At 42.9% G+C, this 21,696-nt stretch overlaps 3 protein-coding genes across 3 annotated transcripts in view; 1 reads left to right on the top strand and 2 right to left on the bottom strand.

Moving 5' to 3' along the window:
- The window catches only part of LOC120910202 (gastrula zinc finger protein XlCGF26.1-like), a 1,148,070-nt gene that overhangs the window by 1,086,932 nt on the left and 39,442 nt on the right, over positions 1-21,696 (top strand). The gene's annotated exons all lie outside the window — the stretch shown is intronic.
- On the bottom strand, positions 1,138-15,766 carry LOC120910095 (zinc finger protein 501-like). Its single transcript, XM_040321958.1, has 4 exons — positions 15,729-15,766; positions 4,936-5,133; positions 4,682-4,823; positions 1,138-3,045 (listed from the first exon to the last, which is right to left on the bottom strand). Exons 2-4 carry the CDS (start codon positions 5,062-5,064, stop codon positions 1,847-1,849), a joined length of 1,470 nt encoding a protein of 489 aa, XP_040177892.1. The 5' UTR covers positions 5,065-5,133; positions 15,729-15,766; the 3' UTR covers positions 1,138-1,846.
- Positions 12,872-15,624, bottom strand: LOC120910144 (gastrula zinc finger protein XlCGF52.1-like). The gene is made up of 2 exons (XM_040322023.1): positions 15,475-15,624; positions 12,872-14,056 (listed from the first exon to the last, which is right to left on the bottom strand). Exons 1-2 carry the CDS (start codon positions 15,536-15,538, stop codon positions 12,924-12,926), a joined length of 1,197 nt encoding a protein of 398 aa, XP_040177957.1. The 5' UTR covers positions 15,539-15,624; the 3' UTR covers positions 12,872-12,923.

Raw genomic sequence — 21,696 nt, 5'->3', positions numbered from 1 at the left:
CACACACAAAGGTGTACAAAAAGTGCACCAACAAAAAAAGACAAAAAAGTGACAAACAAGGGGGTAAAATAAAAAAGAAAGTAGGGGAGAAGTAAGGTGGGAGAGGTGAGTGGAAAGTAACCATCATGCAATACGATGGCCGGCCCTCCGGCCAGGAAACAAAAATTCCCCTGGTCCTAGCCAAAAGGCTCGGCCCTAGAGGCAGGTGTTAAAAAGTGTGTTGTGGAGATCGTGACCAAAGTGCCATACGGTAAGTGCCCCTCAAACACTTGTGCAATGTATGGCCCCCCTGGACTGCCACTCCAGGGGCACTATCTCCACAGGCTTTTCAACGGACCCTGACCCCCGGCCCGGACCAGCAGCACCCTTCCCAGCCAGGAAGGTAGGAGTTCAGAGAGATCGGGGAGAGCCCACCTCAGCAGGCTACTCCCACAACCCCCATCCCTCCCACATAATCACGTTCGGGGAATACTAACCGATCCTCCCGACGAAAAAAGGAGCAAGGGTTCTCTCCCGAACAACTGACTGGGGCAGGCACCACCAAATCCAAGCTAGAGGCCAGGGGCCCAGCCCTCCAGCTTCGACCTCATGCCTCTCCGTCACCTTGAGAATGAAGATCTGCACATTTTTGAAACCTTGGTGTTTTTTTTCCTTATATAAAAAACAAGGTAATTCTATAACCATGGCTGTCAACTTATGGGGACCTCAAATGCGACCTATGACATCACCAGAGGGCCACATATAATGTTCAATATATGTAATGCTTTTAAGGACTGTCAGAAACTGCAGGCCTAATAGAAGAAATGAGGGTCAGAGAGTGAGGACAGGATACATTTTTGGTCAGTGATATGCTGCAGAAGACAATACGAAACTGTTACATGAGGCTAGTAGATCAATGCTATTACTCTAATCAATGTTCCTACTACAAATTACTAAGGTCCAAGGGCCACACTTCATATACCAAAGGGCCGCAGGTTGAGCACCAGGGTTCTAGAACATTGTTGGAGTTCTGTTTTTTCTCAGTGTTTAGGTCTGTATACCTGCCCCACCCATCATGAATGGCTCCCACTCTTCCTAATGGATATTGATATTATGGAAGAGAGCCAGGAACTGTAGAAGGCCGATCTCACTACCACTTCAACCAGGATGCACCCCTTGAATGATTTTATTTTTTAACATACATGGAATAAACTTTCCCAGTTCAATCTCACCATACATTCGACCACAGCTTCATCAAGTCTGCGTAGTCTCAGTGTCTAATTCGATTTCCAATATGTTTCCATTTTTTACCACACTTTGAGAATGAAAAAACGTCTCTTCCTTGCGTGTGTTATCCGGTGTGTAAGAAGTTTTCCTGTCCCATTAAAACGTTTCCCACACTCTAAAACCTGGAGAAAAAGGATGTGCATACACTCAAAACCTTGGTGTTTTATTTGTCACCTTGAGAAAGAGGATGTGCATACGTTCGAAACCTTGGTGTTTTATCTGTCACTTTGCGATAGAGGATGTGCATATGCTCGAAACCTTGATGTTTTATCTGTCACCTTGAGAAAGAGGATGTGCATACGCTCGAAACCTTGATGTTTTATCTGTCACCTTGAGAAAGAGGATGTGCATACGCTCGAAACCTTGGTGTTTTATCTGTCACTTTGCGAAAGTGGATGTGCATATGCTCGAAACCTTGATGTTTTATCTGTCACCTTGAGAAAGAGGATGTGCATATGCTCGAAACCTTGATGTTTTATCTGTCACCTTGAGAAAGAGGATGTGCAGTCACCCGTGTGACTTTACTGGTGTTTAAGAATGTTTTCTGTAAAACATTTCCCACACTTTGTGAAAAAGGACACTAGCTTGTATGAATTTTAACGTGATGAAGAAGTTTTCCTTTCGCAGCGAAACCTTTCCCGCACTCTGAACATGAGAAAGGCTGCTGCCCGTTGTGAATTCTCTCATGTTTACCGAGGTCTCCTTTCTCAATAAAAGATTTTGTGCAAACTGAACATGAGTAAGGACGCTCGCCCTTGTGAATTCTCTCGTGTCTAACAAGAGCATTTCTCAGAATGAAACTTTTCCCGCACACTGAACACGAATAAGGCCGCTCGCCCGTGTGACTTCTTTTGTGCTTACGAAGGTCTCCTTTGAGCATGAAACTTTTCCCACATTCTGTACACGAATAGGGACGCTCGCCTGTGTGACTTCTCTGGTGTATACGGAGATCTGATGTCTGAATAAAACATTTCCCGCACTCCAGACACGCATAAGGACGCTCGCCCGTGTGACTTCTCTGGTGTCTAAGAAGTGTTTTTTTCTCACTGAAAGATTTCCCGCACTCTGAACACGAATAAGGCCGCTCGCCCGTGTGGGTTTTTAGGTGTCTCACGAGTATATTTTTCAGAATGAAAGATTTCCCGCACTCTAAACATGAAAAAGGACGCTCCCCCGTGTGCGTTCTCCGATGTTTGAGAAGGTCTCCATTCTTAATAAAACCTTTCCCACACTCTGAACACGAATGAGGGAGTTCGCCCGTGTGAATTTTCTGGTGTTTTTGAAGGTCCCCTTTATGAATGAAACTTTTCTCGCACTCCGAGCACGAATGGGGACGCTCCCCTGTGTGAATTCTCTGGTGCGTAATAAGGACTCCTTTCTGAACGAAACATTTCCCGCACTCTGAACACGAGAAGGGACGCTCGCCCGTGTGAATTTTTTGGTGTCTAAGAAGTGTTCCGTTTCCGGTGAAAGATTTTAGGCAAACTGAACATGACCATGAAGGCTCTTCTGTGGGATCTCTTCTATTCCTTAGAGATTCCTTGGCATTAGATGGACCCGTTGCTCGATCGTCTGTTCTATGGAAATCTGGACTATTCGTATGTGGATTATCAGAGGGTTCCTCAGGATTAGAGGGGTCCAAATGATAAGATCCCCGATGTCTATTTACAGCAATGGGATTTACTCCTGGAGAACAATGTGCAAGGCCTTGATCTTCTGCGTTATAATCCGGAGGGAATAGAAAATGTTCCTCAGAGATATTCCAAGTATAGTGCCTGCCTGTTGGAAAATATATATAATTTTAAAGTATTCTTCAAATTTTTACATTCAGGAATCGTATATATGCTCATAGCTCTGACAAAAAAATGCATACATTTACTACAGAAATATTTGAATATACCGTATATACTCGAGTCTAAGCCGACCCGATTATAAGCCGAGGCACTTAACCACTTCATTACCCAGCCATAGTCATATGACGTCCACAGATGGGATCTCCCATCCTGGGTGGGCATCATATGACGTCCTTGACTTTGTGGGGGGATATCTGAATGATGCCTGTACAGTATGGAGATGGACCCTTTATATGGAACATTTAGCTGTGGAGTAGATACATCGATGATGTTGTTATGGTCATCCTCTAAGTCTCCTCAAATTTTTTCTTTACTGAAGGCATTTGTTGGAAACATGAAGTTATTTTGGGGAATGGAGATGGACCTTTCATATGATGTACAGTATCTCCTCCTCATTTGTTGGAAACATGACATTATATTGAGGAATGGAGATGGACCTTTCATATGGTGTACAGTATCTCCTCCTCATTTGTCGGAAACATTATATTATATTGAGGAATGGAGATGGACCTTTCATATGGTGTACAGTATCTCCTCCTCATTGGTTGGGAACATGACGTTATATTGAGGAATGGAGATGGACCTTTCATATGATGTACAGTATCTCCTCCTCATTTGTTGGGAACATGACGTTATATTGAGGAATGGAGATGGACCTTTCATATGGTGTACAGTATCTCCTCCTCATTTGTTGGGAACATGACATTATATTGAGGAATGGAGATGGACCTTTCATATGGTGTACAGTATCTCCTCCTCATTTGTTGGGAACATGACATTATATTGAGGAATGGAGATGGACCTTTCATATGGTGTACAGTATCTCCACTTCATCGTTGGGAACATGACGTTTAATGTTGAAAAGAGATAGATGTTTAGTAGGACATAAGGTTTCTAGTTTTTTAACACATTTTTGCAAACACAAATATTGAACTCTTTGGGTTAGAATTGACAATTATCAGTTCAATTGGCGTGCAATTACTCCACCTAATTTTTTTAGTACATTGGGTAGTGGGGTAGGTGGTACATAGATGATGTTCTTACTGTAATGCCGCGTACACACAACCGTTTTTCACGACGTGAAAAATGCCATTTTTTTAATTGGTCATTAAAAACAATCGTGTGTGGGCTCTCGACGTGAAAAATGGGCATTAAAAATTAAGAACATGCTCTAAATTTTCTCATCGTTTTTCATGTCATGAAAAATGGTTGTGTGTAGACTTTAACGACGGGAAAAAAATGCGCATGCTCAGAAGCAAGTTAGGAGACGGGAGCACTCGTTCTGGTACAACTAGTGTTTATAATGGAGATAGCACATTTGTCACGCCGTAACCGACTGAAAAGCATGAGGCTGAAAAGCGCGAATCGTCTCTCACCAAAGGTTTACTAACACAAAATCAGCAAAAGCAGCCCAAAGGGTGGCACCATCCGAATGGAACTTCCCCTTTATAGTGCCGTTGTACGTCACCGTGCTTACTGATGCATTTCAAGTATTTTTTATCCTGAACACGCACATACATTGAGGAATTAAGAGGAAAAGTTTGTGAACTCTTTTAACTTACTTGTTTCCATATGTTGAGCAGAGTTCTCCTGTTTACTTTGCGTAACCATCTCCCCCTCCTCCATAGACTGCTGATCTCCACTCACCAACCTCTCTTCTTCTTCCTCTTTAACCTCAATTTTGATGTACTTGAGTTCTTCGCCCTAAACCCCAAATATGACAGAATACATTTGTAAAAAGTAACAAGAGTGGTTACATATAATATCATCTCACAGTTTTATAATTTTTGTGTTGTTTACCATTAGCCCTACGTACCTGATGATGGTGATGGATGGTGTGATCTTCCTGTGTGGAATACAGAGGACGGGGACATCTCTCTGGTGGGTTTTCCTTAGCTATTGGCTCCTTGTTCAGTTCCTTGTGTTCTTCTAAAAACTCTTCCATTAAACTGTATTGATCTTCCTCTTTTTTAAACTCCTCTTTAACAACATTATAATCCCCAAGATCTTCACCCTGAATATAGAATTAAACGATAATTGTAATGAAATAGTTTGTGTACAAATCAGAACTGCCAGTCATTGATAATCTACCTGATGATGGTGAGGGATGATGTGATCTTCCTGTGTGGAATACAGAGGACGGGGACATCTCTCTGGTGGGTTCCCATTACTGGATCCATCTGTAGGAAACACACACACTGACTGAATACATTGTTTCTATGTGTTTATCAGATGATGGGGGATCTAGGTGGAGCCTCCGTACTGCTCTCTCTTTTACAATAATGTGCACCACCCTACAGTTTGGGCCCCACTGTTAGCTGGGAATACAGAGGACAGGGACATCTCTCTGGTGGGTTCCCATTACTGGATCCTTCTGTAGGAAACACACACACTGACTGAATACATTGTTTCTATGTGTTTATCAGATGATGGGGGATCTAGGTGGAGCCTCCGTACTGCTCTCTCCTTTACAATAAAGTCTCCTCTTACCCGGTGATGTGAGGAGCGGCTGATTCTCCATCATGACGTCCTTGTAGAGATCCTTGTGTCCTTCTAAATACTCCCACTCCTCCATGGAGAAATAGACAGTGACATCCTGACACCTTATAGGAACCTGACACACACAATGATACAGTCACCATCCAGACACATCCCTTGTCTGTTACTGGATAATGTCCCAGAATTCCCGGCACCGCTCACCTCTCCTGTCAGCAGCTCAGTGATCTTGTTGATGACGTCTAGGATCTTCTTGGCACCGGTTAACCCCGTTGTTAGACAGCGAGGTGACAGCAGTGATTTGATTGATGCTCCATGAAGAAAATTGCTGGGTATTAATGGCTCACTCAATAGTTTCTTCATAACTTTATAGTCCTGTATAAGAAAGTAACAATTATCACAACAGACTTACCAGAATCCTCCTCACCTCTCCGGTCAGGTCTGTGTTTTATTAATAGAGATAAGAGTGATGTCATGTGACCTCCCAGAATCCCCCTCACCTCTCCGGTCAGCAGGTATAAAATCTCCAGGGTGAGGTCCAATATCCTCTCAGTTATTTGAGCGTTATCGTTGTCCATCCTTGATACAATGGTCATGTGATCTGTACAGGAAGCTCCTCTCTGTTGGTGTATAAGGACTTGAAAATTATCTGGACTGTACTAGTATGAATAATGTCTGGACAACGATCTTCCACCATGGCACCTCAGACTGTTTCTAAAACTACATAATAGATCTTGTGAATCTCACTGAAAGAAAACCAGAAACTCCAGATAACAGTTGGATAAATAGTTCTATATTTAGGATGTATCTGGTCTATAAACCAGAGGCTCTGGATGGACAGTTGGATAAATGGTTCTATATTTAGGATGTATCCGGTCTATAAACCAGAGGCTCTGGATGGACAGTTGGATAAATGGCTCTATATTTAGGATGTATCTGGTCTATAAACCAGAGGCTCTGGATTGAAAGTTGGATAAATGGCTCTATATTTAGGATGTATCCGGTCTATAAACCAGAGGCTCTGGATGGACAGTTGGATAAATGGCTCTATATTTAGGATGTATCCGGTCTATAAACCAGAGGCTCTGGATTGAAAGTTGGATAAATGGCTCTATATTTAGGATGTATCCGGTCTATAAACCAGAGGCTCTGGATTGAAAGTTGGATAAATGGCTCTATATTTAAGATGTATCTGGTCTATAAACCAGAGGCTCTGGATGGACAGTTGGATAAATGGTTCTATATTTAGGATGTATCCAGTCTATAAACCAGAGGCTCTGGATGGACAGTTTGATAAATGGCTCTATTTTTAGGATGTATCTGGTCTATAAACCAGAGGCTCTGGATGGACAGTTGGATAAATTGTTCTATGTTTAGGATGTATCTGGTCTATAAACTAGAGGCTCTGGATGGAAAGTTGGATACATGGCTCTATATTGAAGACTCCACCAAGCTCATATCCTCCATATTTTATATGGATCATCATCTGCTGAAGATAAAATAAATCACAGTGACTATGGAGGAAGAGGACGGACATGACGGGGTTACTGGGTGTAAATAGAAAATAAGATCTTATTACCTCCTCTGCTGCCAGTTCCAGCAATGTCTCCTTTCTACTTCCTCAAGACTCACCTCTCACCTGGAACTTTATCTGTGACATCACTTCCTGTCTCTGCGTTCCACGGACAACAAATGAAATCACACCTTGTGGAGAGTATAAAGAGCTAGATTCATCACGTAGCTCGGCGTATATTTTGGCCGGCGTAGCGCATCTCATATGCGCTACCCTGACGTAAAATAGGGAGCCCATACCAGTATTCAGAAAGATCTGGCGCCGTACCTTACACTACGCCGGCGTAAGCCCGCCTAATTCAAAATAGGCAGGTAGGGGGCGTGCTCCATGTAAATTAGCCGTGACCCCATGTAAATGAATGGCCGTTCGTACGGCGCATGCTCAGTATCACGTCGTAAATACTCCCTAAGAAACGTCGGCTCAATGCTTTCGACGTGAACGTAACCTACGCCCAGCCCCATTCATGTACCACTTACGTAAACTACGTCAATTTTGACGGCTGTTCCGACGTCCATACCTTAACATTGGCTGCGCCTCATATAGCAGGGGTAACGTTACGCCGGACGTAAGCCTTACGTAAACGGCGTAGCGGGCGCAAGTACGTTCGTGAATCGGCGTATCTAGGTCATTTACATATTCTACACGTAAATCTACGGAAGCGCCCCTAGCGGCCAGCGTAAATATGCACCCTAGATACGACGACGTACTAACACTTACGTCGGTCAGAGGAAGCTATAATTCAGGCGTATCTAGCTACCAGAATGGCACGCATAGATACAACGGTGCATCTTTCAACTTACGCGGCGTATCTATAGATACGCCGACGTAAAGCAATGGTGAATCTAGCTCAAAATCTGCAGCTTACCCTTGTTGTTCAGTGCGTTGGTTGTTGCTTCTTGGTTCGTTGTTTAGGTTTGTTTCACTCATTTAGCGAAAACTCAGACATGAAAATAATTTGATTGTGGTTTAACCAGTTAAGGACTGGGCCTATTTTTCACACTTGTAGCTGGATTCATAAAGGCGGCGTAGCGTATCGTATTTACGCTACGCCGCCTTAAGATAGATAGGCAAGTACTGTATTCACAAAGTACTTGCCTCCTAACTTACGGCGGCATAGCGTAAATGTGCCCGGCGTAAGCGCGCCTAATTCAAATTAGGCTGAGGGGGCGTGTTTTATGTTAATGCAGGGTGACCTAAATTACGTCCAGCCCTATTCACGGACGACTTACGCAAACAACGTAAAATTTTCACATTTCGACGGCCATACTTAACATTGGCTACGCCACCCAGGGGGCATGTTTATCTTTAGGCGGCGTACCTCTTACGGAAACCGCGTATCTTTACTGCGACGGGCGGACGTACGTTCATGAATCGGCGTATCTATGCATTTACATATTCTACGCCGAACTCAACGGAAGCGCCACCTAGCGGCCAGCCTAAATATTGCACCCTAAGATACAACGGCGCAAGCCGTCGTATCTTAGATAGGTTTAAGTGTATCTCAGTTTGAGTATACACTTAAACTTAGGACGGTGTAGATTCCGAGTTAGGTCGGCGTATCTACTGATAAGCCGGCCTAACTCTTTATGAATCCACCTATTGGTGTTTACAAGTTAAAATAATTTTTTTTTTGTCTCGAAAATTACTTAGAACCCACAAACGTATATATTTTTTTTCAGACAACCTAGAGAATAAAATGGCAATCGTTGCAATACTTTCTGTCACATCGTATTTGCGCAGCGGTCTTACAAACGCAATTTTTTGGGGGAAAAATACACTTTTTTTATATAAAAAAATAAGAAAATAGTTAGCTCAAGTTTTGTAAACATCCCTTGTAACAGATAAAAAGCATGACAGGATCTCTTTAATGTGAGATCTAGGGGTCAAAAAGACCTCAGATCTCAAATTTACACGCAATAAAAATAAAAAAATTAAATTCAGTCTTTTTTTCAATACATACCCCCCCCCCCCCCCCCGGGCGTAAGTAAAATTTGACGTGGCTTCCCTCATCCAATTTTATGGGGTTGAGTGGGGACCATCATTCTCTCTGTCGACTTCCAGCCTCAGAAGGGAAAGGACCAGAACGTCTCCGCTGCTACCAATTCTGACCAGGCCGAAGTCCCAGAATAAATTTCCTGTTCTAACTGTAACATAAGTCATTGAGATGAAAACAGGAACCTGCATTATCAGGGTGGAAGCAGATGTTTTCTAGAGATATCTTGTGTCTTTTTCTGGTAACATATAAATCACTCCTAGCCCCCACTTTATCGTCTTTACAACTGCATAAATACTGTGTATTTTGTGCTCAATAAACCAGACATCTGTTGAAACACTTAGCAACTGTTTCAGTGTGTTTTCAATGGGTGTCTCTCAGATCTGAACAGCTTACTGACAGTTATCCTGCATTACCAGAAGCCCTGTACACGCGATCGGAATTTCCGATGGAGAAAGTCAGACGGACTTTTTCAATCGGAAATTCCGACCTTGTGTATGCCCCATCGGACCTTTTTCCGAGGAATTCCGTCGACATGTTCTCTTTTACTCTGATGGAATTCCGAGTTATATTATCTGTTCCTCTTCACACCTCAGCATAACAGATTATAGAGGATTGGTCTTCTTCTCAATGCTGTCTGCCTATATCCAGCGCCAACCTGATTTGGTAAAGACAACAGTCTGGCACCAGTGGTGCATCATTTCTCAGGTAGGTCCTGATTATCAAAGAAAGGTGGACCTTTATTAATGGCCACTTATACAAGGCGGGGCCTTATTCACTGATCATCAATGTAAGGGGGCCTTCTCCACTGACCTCCCATGTAAGGGGTCCCTTTTTTCCACTGACATACAAAGGAAGTGGACCCTTCTCCACTGACCACCAATGTAAGGGAATCCTTGCACTGGAACAATAACTTTAATAAAGACGGGACCAATCAAATGACACCGACATGCTGCCTGCTAGATCTAGCTCCAACCTCATTTGGTAAAGACAAAAGTGTGGTACCAGTGGTGCATCTCCTCTCATTTCTCAGGTAGGTTCTGATCATCAAAGAAAAATGGACCTTCCTTAATGGCCACTTTTATAAGGTGGGGCCTTATTCACTGATCATCAATGTAAGGGGGCCTTCTCCACTGATCACCCATGTAAGGGGGCCCTTTTACCACTAACTCCAAAAGTAAGAGGGCACTTCTCGACTGACCACCAATGTAAGGGAATCCTTACATTGGAAAAATCAGTGTGACAATGATGAGACATTGACCTACTCAGTAAACCACTGATGATGACGATGACCTGAGCCAATTATTGTGACCATGGAGAAGAACCAAGATGGCAGCCAGGGGAATAGTCTATGTGGCCTTTGAATTGAATCCATATATCCTTTGAACATCAACTGACACATATTCACAACTAGACTTTCTGGGCTCTCTGGAGCTAAACCTTCTGGACTCTTTGGAAGGGAACCTTCTGAAATCTATGGAGCTGGACCTATTGGACTCTTTGGAACGATGATGATGACCTGTGAACTTATTGAGCCAATTATTGTGACCATGATGAGGAGAAACAAGATGGCAGCCAAGGGAATATTCTATGTGGCATTTGTATTGAATCCATATATCCTTAGAACATCAGCTGACACATTTGTGAAACTGGACTTTCTGGGCTCTCTGGAGCTGGACCTTCTGGACTCTTTGGAACCAGACCTTCTGAAATCTATGGAAATGGACCTTCCGGACTCTTGGGAACTGGAACTTCCAGACTCTTGGGAACTGGAACTTCCGGACTCTTGGGAACTGGAACTTCCAGACTCTTGGGAACTGGAACTTCTGAAATCTCTGGAGCTGAAACTTCTGGACTCTTGGCAACTGGACCTTCTGGACTCTTGGCAACTGGACCTTCTGGACTCTTGGCAACTGGACCTTCTGGACTCTTGGCAACTTGATTTTATTTTATTAAAAGGAACTCGAGAACAGAATGTTGTAAAGATTTCTTGTTTATTTTAGCAAATAAGAATAGCTGATTAATACATGATGCATGAATCTAATCAAATCTTGTCTAAAAGGAAAGTAAAATATATTTCAGATTTATTAACAAATTGCTTATTAGCTGGAACGATAAAGTAAAGAAAAAAAAAAGGAATAATTTACAGCAAAAAAATGGTAACTTGTGTTCCATGTACGAGCGGGAGGCCAATAAGTTCTTAACCTCACCATGATCTAGATGTGCTTGGGATCTAAAATTCTGCAGGTTTATAGGTGGTTATCTTCGTAATATGCATGTCAATTTTTGTTTTTGTAGGTCATGGAAATTTATAGTTAAAGTAATGGAGTTACAAGTTGAAGAAAAAAGGATGGACAGCCGCACTACAAAAAACCATAAGGTTGTCTTTAATATAAAAAAAGGAAAATGCACTACAAAAACAAGCAGAAAACGGGAACAGCCTACGCGTTTCACACTACAAATCAGTGCTTAATCATGGCATGAGCCATGATTAAGCACTGATTTGTAGTGTGAAACGCGTAGTCTGTTATTCCCGTTTTCTGCTTGTTTTTGTAGTGCATTTTCCTTTTTTTATATTAAAGACAACCTTATGGTTTTTTGGAGTGCGGCTGTCCATCCTTTTTTCTTCAACTTGTTGCTTCGTGCATTGCCGGCACCCTTGATCTCCTGAACAGTTGCTGATTGTTCAACATACCCACCTGGAGCGGTCACTCCCTTTCTAGAGTAATGGAGTAGGTGTTGTCCTGGACAAAGTTGAATACCGAGCTGTAATTAGGTTCCTCCATCTTCAAGGGAAATCTGCCCAAATATTCCATGAAGAGATGCCAGCTGTGTATGGACCATGGATGAAAGCTGTGTATATCTATATGATCCTAAAACTAAAGAAATCATGCTTCATCACCCACCCCCGAAAAGATTAAATGTGCAGCAATCATCCATTAATCACGGCTCGGTATTCCCTTCGGATCTGGTATGAATTGGGGAGGGTGACCCTACGTCATTTTTAGTTTTTTTTTAATGCCGGCCATTTGGGTCTGGTATGGATTGGGGGGGACCCCACGCCATCTTTTCCCCATTTTTTTATTTTAATGCCGGCCCTTTGGGTCTGTTATGGATTGGAAGGGGGGGGTCCCACGCAGTCTTTTCCCCATTTTTTTTTTAATGCCGGCACTTTGGGTCTGGTATGGATTGGGGGGAGCCCCACACCATTTTTTCCCCGTTTTTTTTTCTTTCTATTTAATGCTGCCCCTTCAGGTCTGGTATGGATTTGGGTGGGACCCCACGCTGTTTTTTTTTTCAATGACACCCCTTCGGATCTGGTATGGATTATGGGGGACCATATGCCTTTTTATTTCCCAGTTTATTTTTATATTAATGCCAGCCCATAGGGTCTGGTATGGATTGGGGAGACCCCACGCCGTTTTTTTTTTCATTTAATGCTGGGACTTCGGGTCTGGTATGGATTGGGGGTGTCGTTTTTTTCCCTGTTTTTTTTTTTTTAATGCTGGCACTTTGGGTCTGGAATGGATTTTAAAGGGAACCCCCACACCTAAATTAAAATAAAATAGCCTGCCCCACCACAATTCATACCAGAACCAAAGGGCCTGGTATGGATTTTGGGGGGGGGGGGTCACCCATGTCTTTTTTTCTCTCACTCTGAATACGACAAAGGACGCTAGCTTGTATGAATTTTCTGGTGCTTCAGAAGCTTTTCTTTCTCGGTGAACCCTTTCCCGCACTCTTAACATGTGAAAGGCTGTTCCCTGGTGTGAATTCTCTCATGTTTAACGCGGTCTCCCCTCTCATTAAAAGATTTTGCGCAAACTGAACACGAGTAAGGACGCTCACCCGTGTGAATTCTCTTGTGTCTAACAAGAGCATTTCTCGTAATCAAACTTTTCCCGCACACTGAACACGAATAAGGCCGCTCGCCCGTGTGACTTCTCTGGTGTATACGGAGGTCTGATGTCTGTATAAAACATTTCCCGCACTCCAGACATGCATAAGGACGCTCGCCCGTGTGACTTCTCTGGTGTCTAAGAAGTGTTCTTTTCTCACTGAAAGATTTCTCGCACTCTGAACACGAATAAGGCCGCTCGCCCGTGTGAATTTTTTTGTGCTTACAAAGGTCTCCTTTGACCATGAAACTTTTCCCACATTCTGTACATGAATAGGGACGCTCGCCCGTGTGACTTCTCTGGTGTCTAAGAAGTGTTTTTTTCTCACTGAAAGATTTCCCGCACTCTAAACATGAAAAAGGACGCTCCCCCGTGTGCGTTCTACGATGTCTGAGAAGGTCTCCGTTCTTAATAAAACCTTTCCCACACTCTGAACACGAATGAGGGAATTCACCCGTGTGAATTTTCTGGTGTTTTTGAAGGTCCCTTTTATGAATGAAACTTTTCTCGCACTCGGAGCATGAATGGGGACGCTCCCCTGTGTGAATTCTTTGGTGCGTAATAAGGACTCCTTTCTGAACAAAACATTTCCCGCACTCTGAACACGAGAAGGGACGCTCGCCCGTGTGAATTTTTTGGTGTCTAAGAAGTGTTCTGTTTCCGGTAAAAGATTTTAGGCAAACTGAACATGACCATGAAGGCTCTTCTGTGGGATTTCTTCTATTCCTTAGAGATTCCTTGGCATTAGATGGACCCGTTGCTCGATCGTCTCTTCTATTCAAATCTGGACTATTCGTATGTGGATTATCAGAGGGTTCCTCAGGATTAGAGGGGTCCAAATGATAAGGTCCCTGATGTCTATTTACAGCAATGGGATTTACTCCTGGAGAACGTTGTGCAAGGCCTTGATCTTCTGTGTTATAATCGGGAGGGAATAGAAGATGTTCCTCAGAGATATTACAAGTATATTGCCTGCCTGTTGGAAAATATATATATTTTTACTTTCAGGAATCGTATATATGCTCATAGCTCTGACAAAAAAGTGGATACATTTACTACAGAAATATTTGAATATACCGTATATACTCGAGTATAAGCCGACCCGAATATAAGCCGAGGCACTTAACCACTTCATTACCCAGCCATAGTCATATGACATCCACAGATGGGATCTCCCATCCTGGGTGGGCATCATATGACGTCCTTGACTTTGTGGGGGGGGATATCTGAATGATGCCTGTACAGTATCTCCTCCTCATTTGTTGGGAACATTGTTAGGAATGGAGATGGACCCTTTATATGGAACATTTAGCTGTGGAGTAGATACATCGATGATGTTGTTATGGTCATCCTCTAAGTCTCCTCAAATTTTTTCTTTACTGAACGCATTTGTTGGGAACATGACATTATATTGAGGAATGGAGATGGACCTTTCATATGGTGTACAGTATCTCCTCCTCATTTGTTGGGAACATGATGTTATATTGAGGAATGGAGATGGACCTTTTTATATGGTGTACAGTATCTCCACCTCATCGTTGGGAACATGACGTTTAATGTTGAAAAGAGATGGATGTTTAGTAGGGCATAAGGTTTCTAGTTTTTTAACACATTTTTGCAAATACAAATATTAAACTCTTTGGGTTAGAATTTACAATTATCAGTTTAATTGGCATGCAATTCCTCCACCTCATTTTTTTAGTACATTGGGTAGTGGGGTAGGTGGTACATAGATAATGTTCTTACTGTAATGCCGCGTACACATGACCGTTTTTCATGACGGGAAAAATGCCATTTTTTTAATTGGTCATTAAAAACAATCGTGTGGGGGCTCTCGACGTGAAAAATGGGCATCAAAAATTTAGAACATGCTCTAAATTTTCTCATCGTTTTTCACGTCGTGAAAAATGGTCGTGTGTAGACTTTAACGGCGGAAAAAAAACGTGCATGCTCAGAAGCAAGTTAGGAGACAGGAGCACTCGTTCTGGTAAAACTAGCGCTTGTAATAGAGATAGCACATTCATCACGCTGTAACCGATTGAAAAGCATGAGGCTGAAAAGCGCGAATCGTCTCTCACCAAACTTTTACTAACACAAAATCTGCAAAAGCCGCCCAAAGGGTGGCGCCATCCGAATGGAACTTCCCCTTTATAGTGCCGTCGTACGTGTTGTACGTCACCGCAGCATTTTTTTTTTCACGATCGTGTGTAGGCAAGGCAGGCTTGACAAGAATCACGTCGAGAAAAACAACGTTTTTTCTAGGACATTAAAAATGGTTGTGTGTACGCGGCTTTAATTTATTTCTTACTGATGCATTTCAAGTATTTTTTATCCTGAACACGCACATACATTGAGGAATGTAGGGGAAAAAAATTGTGAACTCTTTCAACTTACTTGTTTCCATATGTTGAGCAGAGTTCTCCTGTTTACTTTCCGTAATCATCTCCCCCTCCTCCATAGACTGCTGATCTCCACTCACCAACCTCTCTTCTTCTTCCTCTTTAACCTCAACTTTGATGTCTTTCCGTTCTTCACCCTAAACCCCAAATATGACAGAATACATTTGTAAAAAGTAACAAGAGTGGTTACATATAATATCATCTCACAGTTTTATAATTTTTGTGTTGTTTACCATTAGCCCTACGTACCTGATGATGGTGAGGGATGGTGTGATCTTCCTGTGTGGAATACAGAGAACGGGGACATCTCTCTTGTGGGTTCCCATTACTGGATCCATCTGTAGGAAACACACACACTGACTGAATACATTGTTTCTATGTGTTTATCAGATGATGGGGGATCTAGGTGGACCCTCCATACTGCTCTCTCTTTTACAATAATGTGCACCACCCTACAGTTTGGGCCCCACTGTTAGCTGGGAATACAGAAGACGGGGACATCTCTCTGGTGGGTTCTCATTACTGGATCCATCCGTAGGAAACACACACACTGACTGAATACATTGTTTCTATGTGTTTATCAGATGATGGGGGATCTAGGTGGACCCTCCATACTGCTCTCTCCTTTACAATAAAGTCTCCTCTTACCCGGTGATGTGAGGGGCGGCTGATTCTCCATCATGACGTCCTTGTAGAGATCCTTGTGTCCTTCTAAATACTCCCACTCCTCCATGGAGAAATAGACAGTGACATCCTGACACCTTATAGGAACCTGACACACACAATGATACAGTCACCATCCAGACACGTCTGTTACTGGATAATGTCCCAGAATTCCCGGCACTGCTCACCTCTCCTGTCAGCAGATCAGTGATCTTATTGATGACGTCTAGAATCTTCTTGCCATTGGTTAACCCTGCTGTCAGACAGCGAGGTGACAGCAGTGATTTGATTGATGCTCCATGAAGAAAATTGCTGGGTATTAATGGCTCACCCGATTGTTTCTTCATAACTTTATAATCCTGTATGACAAAGAAACAATTATCACAACAGACTTCCCAGAATCCTCTTCACCTCTCCGGTCAGGTCTGTGTTTTATTAATAGAGATAAGAGTGGTGTCATGTGACCTCCCAGAATCCTCCTCACCTCTCCGGTCAGGTCTGTGTTTTATTAATAGAGATAAGAGTGATGTCATGTGACCTCCCAGAATCCTCCTCACCTCTCCGGTCAGGTCTGTGTTTTATTAATAGAGATAAGAGTGATGTCATGTGACCTCCCAGAATCCCCCTTACCTCTCCGGTCAGCAGGTATAAGATCTCCAGGGTGAGGTCCAATATCCTCTCAGTTATTTGAGCGTTATCGTTGTCCATCCTTGATACAATGGTCATGTGATCTGTACAGGAAGCTCCCCTCTGTTGGTGTATAAGGATTTGAAAATGATCTGGACTGTACTAGTATGAATAATATCTGTACAATGTTCTTCCACCATGGCACCTCAGACTGCTTCTTATACTATATAATAGATATATGTGAATCTCACTGAAAGAAAACCAGAAACTCCAGATAACAGTTGGATAAATAGTTCTATATTTAGGATGTATCCGGTCTATAAACCAGAGGCTCTGGATGGACAGTTGGATAAATGGTTCTATATTTAGGATGTATCCGGTCTATAAACCAGAGGCTCTGGATGGAAAGTTGGATAAATGGCTCTATATTTAGGATGTATCTGGTCTATAAATCAGAGGCTCTGGATGGACAGTTGGATAAATGGCTCTATATTTAGGATGTATCTGGTCTATAAACCAGAGGCTCTGGATTGAAAGTTGGATAAATTGTTCTATATTTAGGATGTATCTGGTCTATAAACTAGAGGCTCTGGGTGGAAAGTTGGATAAATGGCTCTATATTGAAGACTCCACCAAGCTCATATCCTCCATATTTTATATGGATCATCATCTGCTGAAGATACAATAAATCACAGTGACTATGGAGGAAGAGGACGGACATGACAGGAGGTTACAGGGTGTAAATAGAAAATAATATCTTATTACCTCCTCTGCTGCCAGTTCCAGCAATGTCTCCTTTCTACTTCCTCCAGACTCACCTCTCACCTGGAACTTTATCTGTGACATCACTTCCTGTCTCTGCGTTCCACGGACAACAAATGAAATCACACCTTGTGGAGAGTATAAAGAGCTAGATTCATCACGTAGCTCGGCGTATATTTTGGCCGGCGTAGCGCATCTCATATGCGCTACCCTGACGTAAAATCGGGAGCCCAGACCAGTATTCAGAAAGATCTGGCGCCATACGTTACACTACGCCGGCGTAAGCCCGCCTAATTCAAAATAGGCAGGTAGAGGGCGTGCTCCATGTAAATTAGCCGTGACCCCATGTAAATGAATGGCCGTTCGTACGGCGCATGCTCAGAATCACGTCGTAAATACTCCCTAAGAAACGTCGGCTCAATGCTTTCGACGTGAACGTAACCTACGCCCAGCCCCATTCATGTACCACTTACATAAACTACGTAAATTTGGACGGCTGTTCGGACGTCCATACCTTAACATTGGCTGCGCCTCATATAGCAGGGGTAACGCTACGCCGGACGTAAGCCTTACGTAAACGGCGTAGCGGGCGCAAGTACGTTAGTGAATCGGCGTATCTAGGTCATTTACATATTCTACACGTAAATCTACTGAAGCAACCCTAGCGGCCAGCGTAAATATGCACCCTAGATACGACGGCGTACTAACACTTACGTCGGTCGGAGGAAGCTATAATTCAGGCGTATCTAGCTACCAGAATGGCACGCATAGATACAACGGTGCATCTTTCAACTTACGCGGCATATCTATAGATACGCCGACGTAAAGCAATGGTGAATCTAGCTCAAAATCTGCAGCTTACCCTTGTTGTTCAGTGCGTTGGTTGTTGCTTCTTGGTTCGTTGTTTAGGTTTGTTTCACTCATTTAGCGAAAACTCAGACATGAAAATAATTTGATTGTGGTTTAACCAGTTAAGGACTGGGCCTATTTTTCACACTTGTAGCTGGATTCATGAAGGCGGCGTAGCGTATCGTATTTACGTTACGCCGCCTTAAGATAGATAGGCAAGTACTGTATTCACAAAGTACTTGCCTCCTAACTTACGGCGGCATAGCGTAAATGTGCCCGGCGTAAGCGCGCCTAATTCAAATTAGGCTGAGGGGGCGTGTTTTATGTTAATGCGGGGTGACCTAAATTTCGTCCAGCCCTATTCACGGACAACTTACGCAAACGGCGTAAAATGTTCACATTTCGACACGGGAACGATGGCCATACTTAACATTGGCTACGCCACCGAGGGGGCATGTTTATCTTTAGGCGGCGTACCTCTTAGGGAAACCGCGTATCTTTACTGCGACGGGCGGACGTACGTTCATGATTCGGCGTATCTATGCATTTACATATTCTACGCCGAACTCAACGGAAGCGCCACCTAGCGGCCAGCCTAAATATTGCAGGTTTAAGTGTATCTCAGTTTGAGAATATACTTAAACTTAGGACGGTGTAGATTCCGAGTTAGGTCGGTGTATCTACTGATAAGCCGGCCTAACTCTTTATGAATCCATTTTTTTTTTGTCTCGAAAATTACTTAGAACCCACAAACGTATATATATTTTTTCAGACAACCTAGAGAATAAAATGGCAATCGTTGCAATACTTTCTGTCACATCGTATTTGCGCAGCGGTCTTACAAACGCAATTTTTTTGGGGAAAAATACACTTTTTTTATATAAAAAAATAAGAAAATAGTTAGCTCAAGTTTTGTAAACATCCCTTGTAACAGAAAAAAAGCATGACAGGATCTCTTTAATGTGAGATCTAGGGGTCAAAAAGACCTCAGATCTCAAATTTACACGCAATAAAAATAAAAAAATTTAATTCAGTCTTTTTTTTCAATACATTCCCCCCCCCCCCCCCCCCCCCCTGGGCGTAAGTAAAATTTGACGTGGCTTCCCTCATCCAATTTTATGGGGTTGAGTGGGGACCATCATTCTCTCTCTCGACTTCCAGCCTCAGAAGGGAAAGGACCGGGAACGTCTCCGCTGCTACCAATTCTGGTAAGCAGCAGAGATGACCGGGCCGAAGTCCCAGAATAAATTTCCTGTTCTAACTGTAACATAAGTCATTGAGATGAAAACAGGAACCTGCATTATCAGGGTGGAAGCAGATGTTTTCTAGAGATATCTTGTGTCTTTTTCTGGTAACATATAAATCACTCCTAGCCCCCACTTTATCGTCTTTACAACTGCATAAATACTGTGTATTTTGTGCTCAATAAACCAGACATCTGTTGAAACACTTAGCAACTGTTTCAGTGTGTTTTCAATGGGTGTCTCTCAGATCTGAACAGCTTACTGACAGTTATCCTGCATTACCAGAAGCCCTGTACACGCAATCGGAATTTCCGATGGAGAAAGTCAGACAGACTTTTTCAATCGGAAATTCCGACCTTGTGTATGCCCCATCGGACCTTTTTCCGAGGAATTCCGTCGACATGTTCTCTTTTACTCTGATGGAATTCCGTAGGAATTCCGATGTGAGTTTGGCCGGGCAAAAGCTTGATCGTGTGTACGGGGTATAAGAGTACACCTGGGTGGTTATATTATCTGTTCCTCTTCACACCTCAGCATAACAGATTATAGAGGATTGGTCTTCTTCTCAATGCTGTCTGCCTATATCCAGCGCCAACCTGATTTGGTAAAGACAACAGTCTGGCACCAGTGGTGCATCATTTCTCAGGTAGGTCCTGATTATCAAAGAAAAGTGGACCTTTATTAATGGCCACTTATACAAGGCGGGGCCTAATTCACTGATCATCAATGTAAGGGGGCCTTCTCCACTGACCTCCCATGTAAGGGGTCCCTTTTTTCCACTGACTTCCAAAGTAAGTGGACCCTTCTCCACTGACCACCAAAGTAAGGGGGCCTTCTCCACTGACCTCCCATGTAAGGGGTCCCTTTTTTCCACTGACATCCAAAGTAAGTGGACCCTTCTCCACTGACCACCAATGTAAGGGAATCCTTGCACTGGAACAATAACTTTAATAAAGACGGGACCAATCAAATGACACCGACATGCTGCCTGCTAGATCTAGCTCCAACCTCATTTGGTAAAGACAACAGTGTGGTACCAGTGGTGCATCTCCTCTCATTTCTCAGGTAGGTCCTGATCATCAAAGAAAAATGGACCTTCCTTAATGGCCACTTTTATAAGGTGGGGCCTTATTCACTGATCATCAATGTAAGGGGGCCTTCTCCACTGATCACCCATGTAAGGGGGCCATTTTACCACTATAAGGAATATGAAATAATGAAATGTTATATTCTTGACATTGGTTACTCCATTTTAGATTTGGGTTCATTTTGCTTATAAGATAAAGTCTCTTAAAGACATTGCAATATGTGTTTTTTTGTATTCTAGTTATTCTGCTGACATTTAGCTTTGTGATTGTGTAAGTGTGAGACGTGTCAAAGGCTAGCTCAGCCGCAGGCATCCTGAGGCTGGTAACTTGTTCCCCAATTCTCTGAAACTTGTAAAAAAGGGGAACATCTGCATATGTATAAATACTCTGTGGCAAAATATAGCAAGTTGCAATCTTTAATACAGCATATCGTGTCTGTGTTTTAATTGACCCACCGGTGAAGGGGGTTACACATCCACCTGTCCAAGGTCCAGCCTAGGCAACGGAACCAGAACCGAACCTTACAACCACTAACTCCAAAAGTAAGGGGGCCCTTCTCCACTGACCACCAATGTAAGGGAATCCTTACATTGGAAAAATCAGTGTGACAATGATGAGACCTGTGAAACAACATTGACCTACTCAGTAAACCACTGATGATGACGATGACCTGAGCCAATTATTGTGACCATGGAGGAGAACCAAGATGGCAGCCAGGGTAATAGTCTATGTGGCCTTTGAATTGAATCCATATATCCTTTGAACATCAACTGACACATATTCACAACTAGACTTTCTGGGCTCTCTGGAGCTAAACCTTCTGGACTCTTTGGAAGGGAACCTTCTGAAATCTATGTAGCTGGACCTATTTAAACTCTTTGGAACGATGATGATGACCTGTGAACCTATTGAGCCAATTAATGTGACCATGATGAGGATAAACAAGATGGCAGCCAGGGGAATATTCTATGTGGCATTTGTATT

The sequence above is a fragment of the Rana temporaria genome, chromosome 8 (assembly GCF_905171775.1).
Source record: "Rana temporaria chromosome 8, aRanTem1.1, whole genome shotgun sequence".
NCBI classification, from domain to species: Eukaryota; Metazoa; Chordata; class Amphibia; order Anura; family Ranidae; genus Rana; species Rana temporaria.
This window is presented reverse-complemented; position numbering and strand designations above follow the sequence as displayed.

Coding starts and splice junctions, on each gene's coding strand:
- LOC120910095 (XM_040321958.1), bottom strand. CDS start 5,064: ATGGAAGAGTTTTTAGAAGAACACAAGGAACTGAACAAGGAGCCAATA. Junction 4,824..4,935: donor CCATCCATCACCATCATCAG/GTACGTAGGGCT, acceptor TTTGGGGTTTAG/GGCGAAGAACTCAAGTACAT. Junction 3,046..4,681: donor TGCTCAACATATGGAAACAA/GTAAGTTAAAAG, acceptor ATTTTCCAACAG/GCAGGCACTATACTTGGAAT.
- LOC120910144 (XM_040322023.1), bottom strand. CDS start 15,538: ATGGAGGAGGGGGAGATGATTACGGAAAGTAAACAGGAGAACTCTGCT. Junction 14,057..15,474: donor TGCTCAACATATGGAAACAA/GTAAGTTGAAAG, acceptor ATTTTCCAACAG/GCAGGCAATATACTTGTAAT.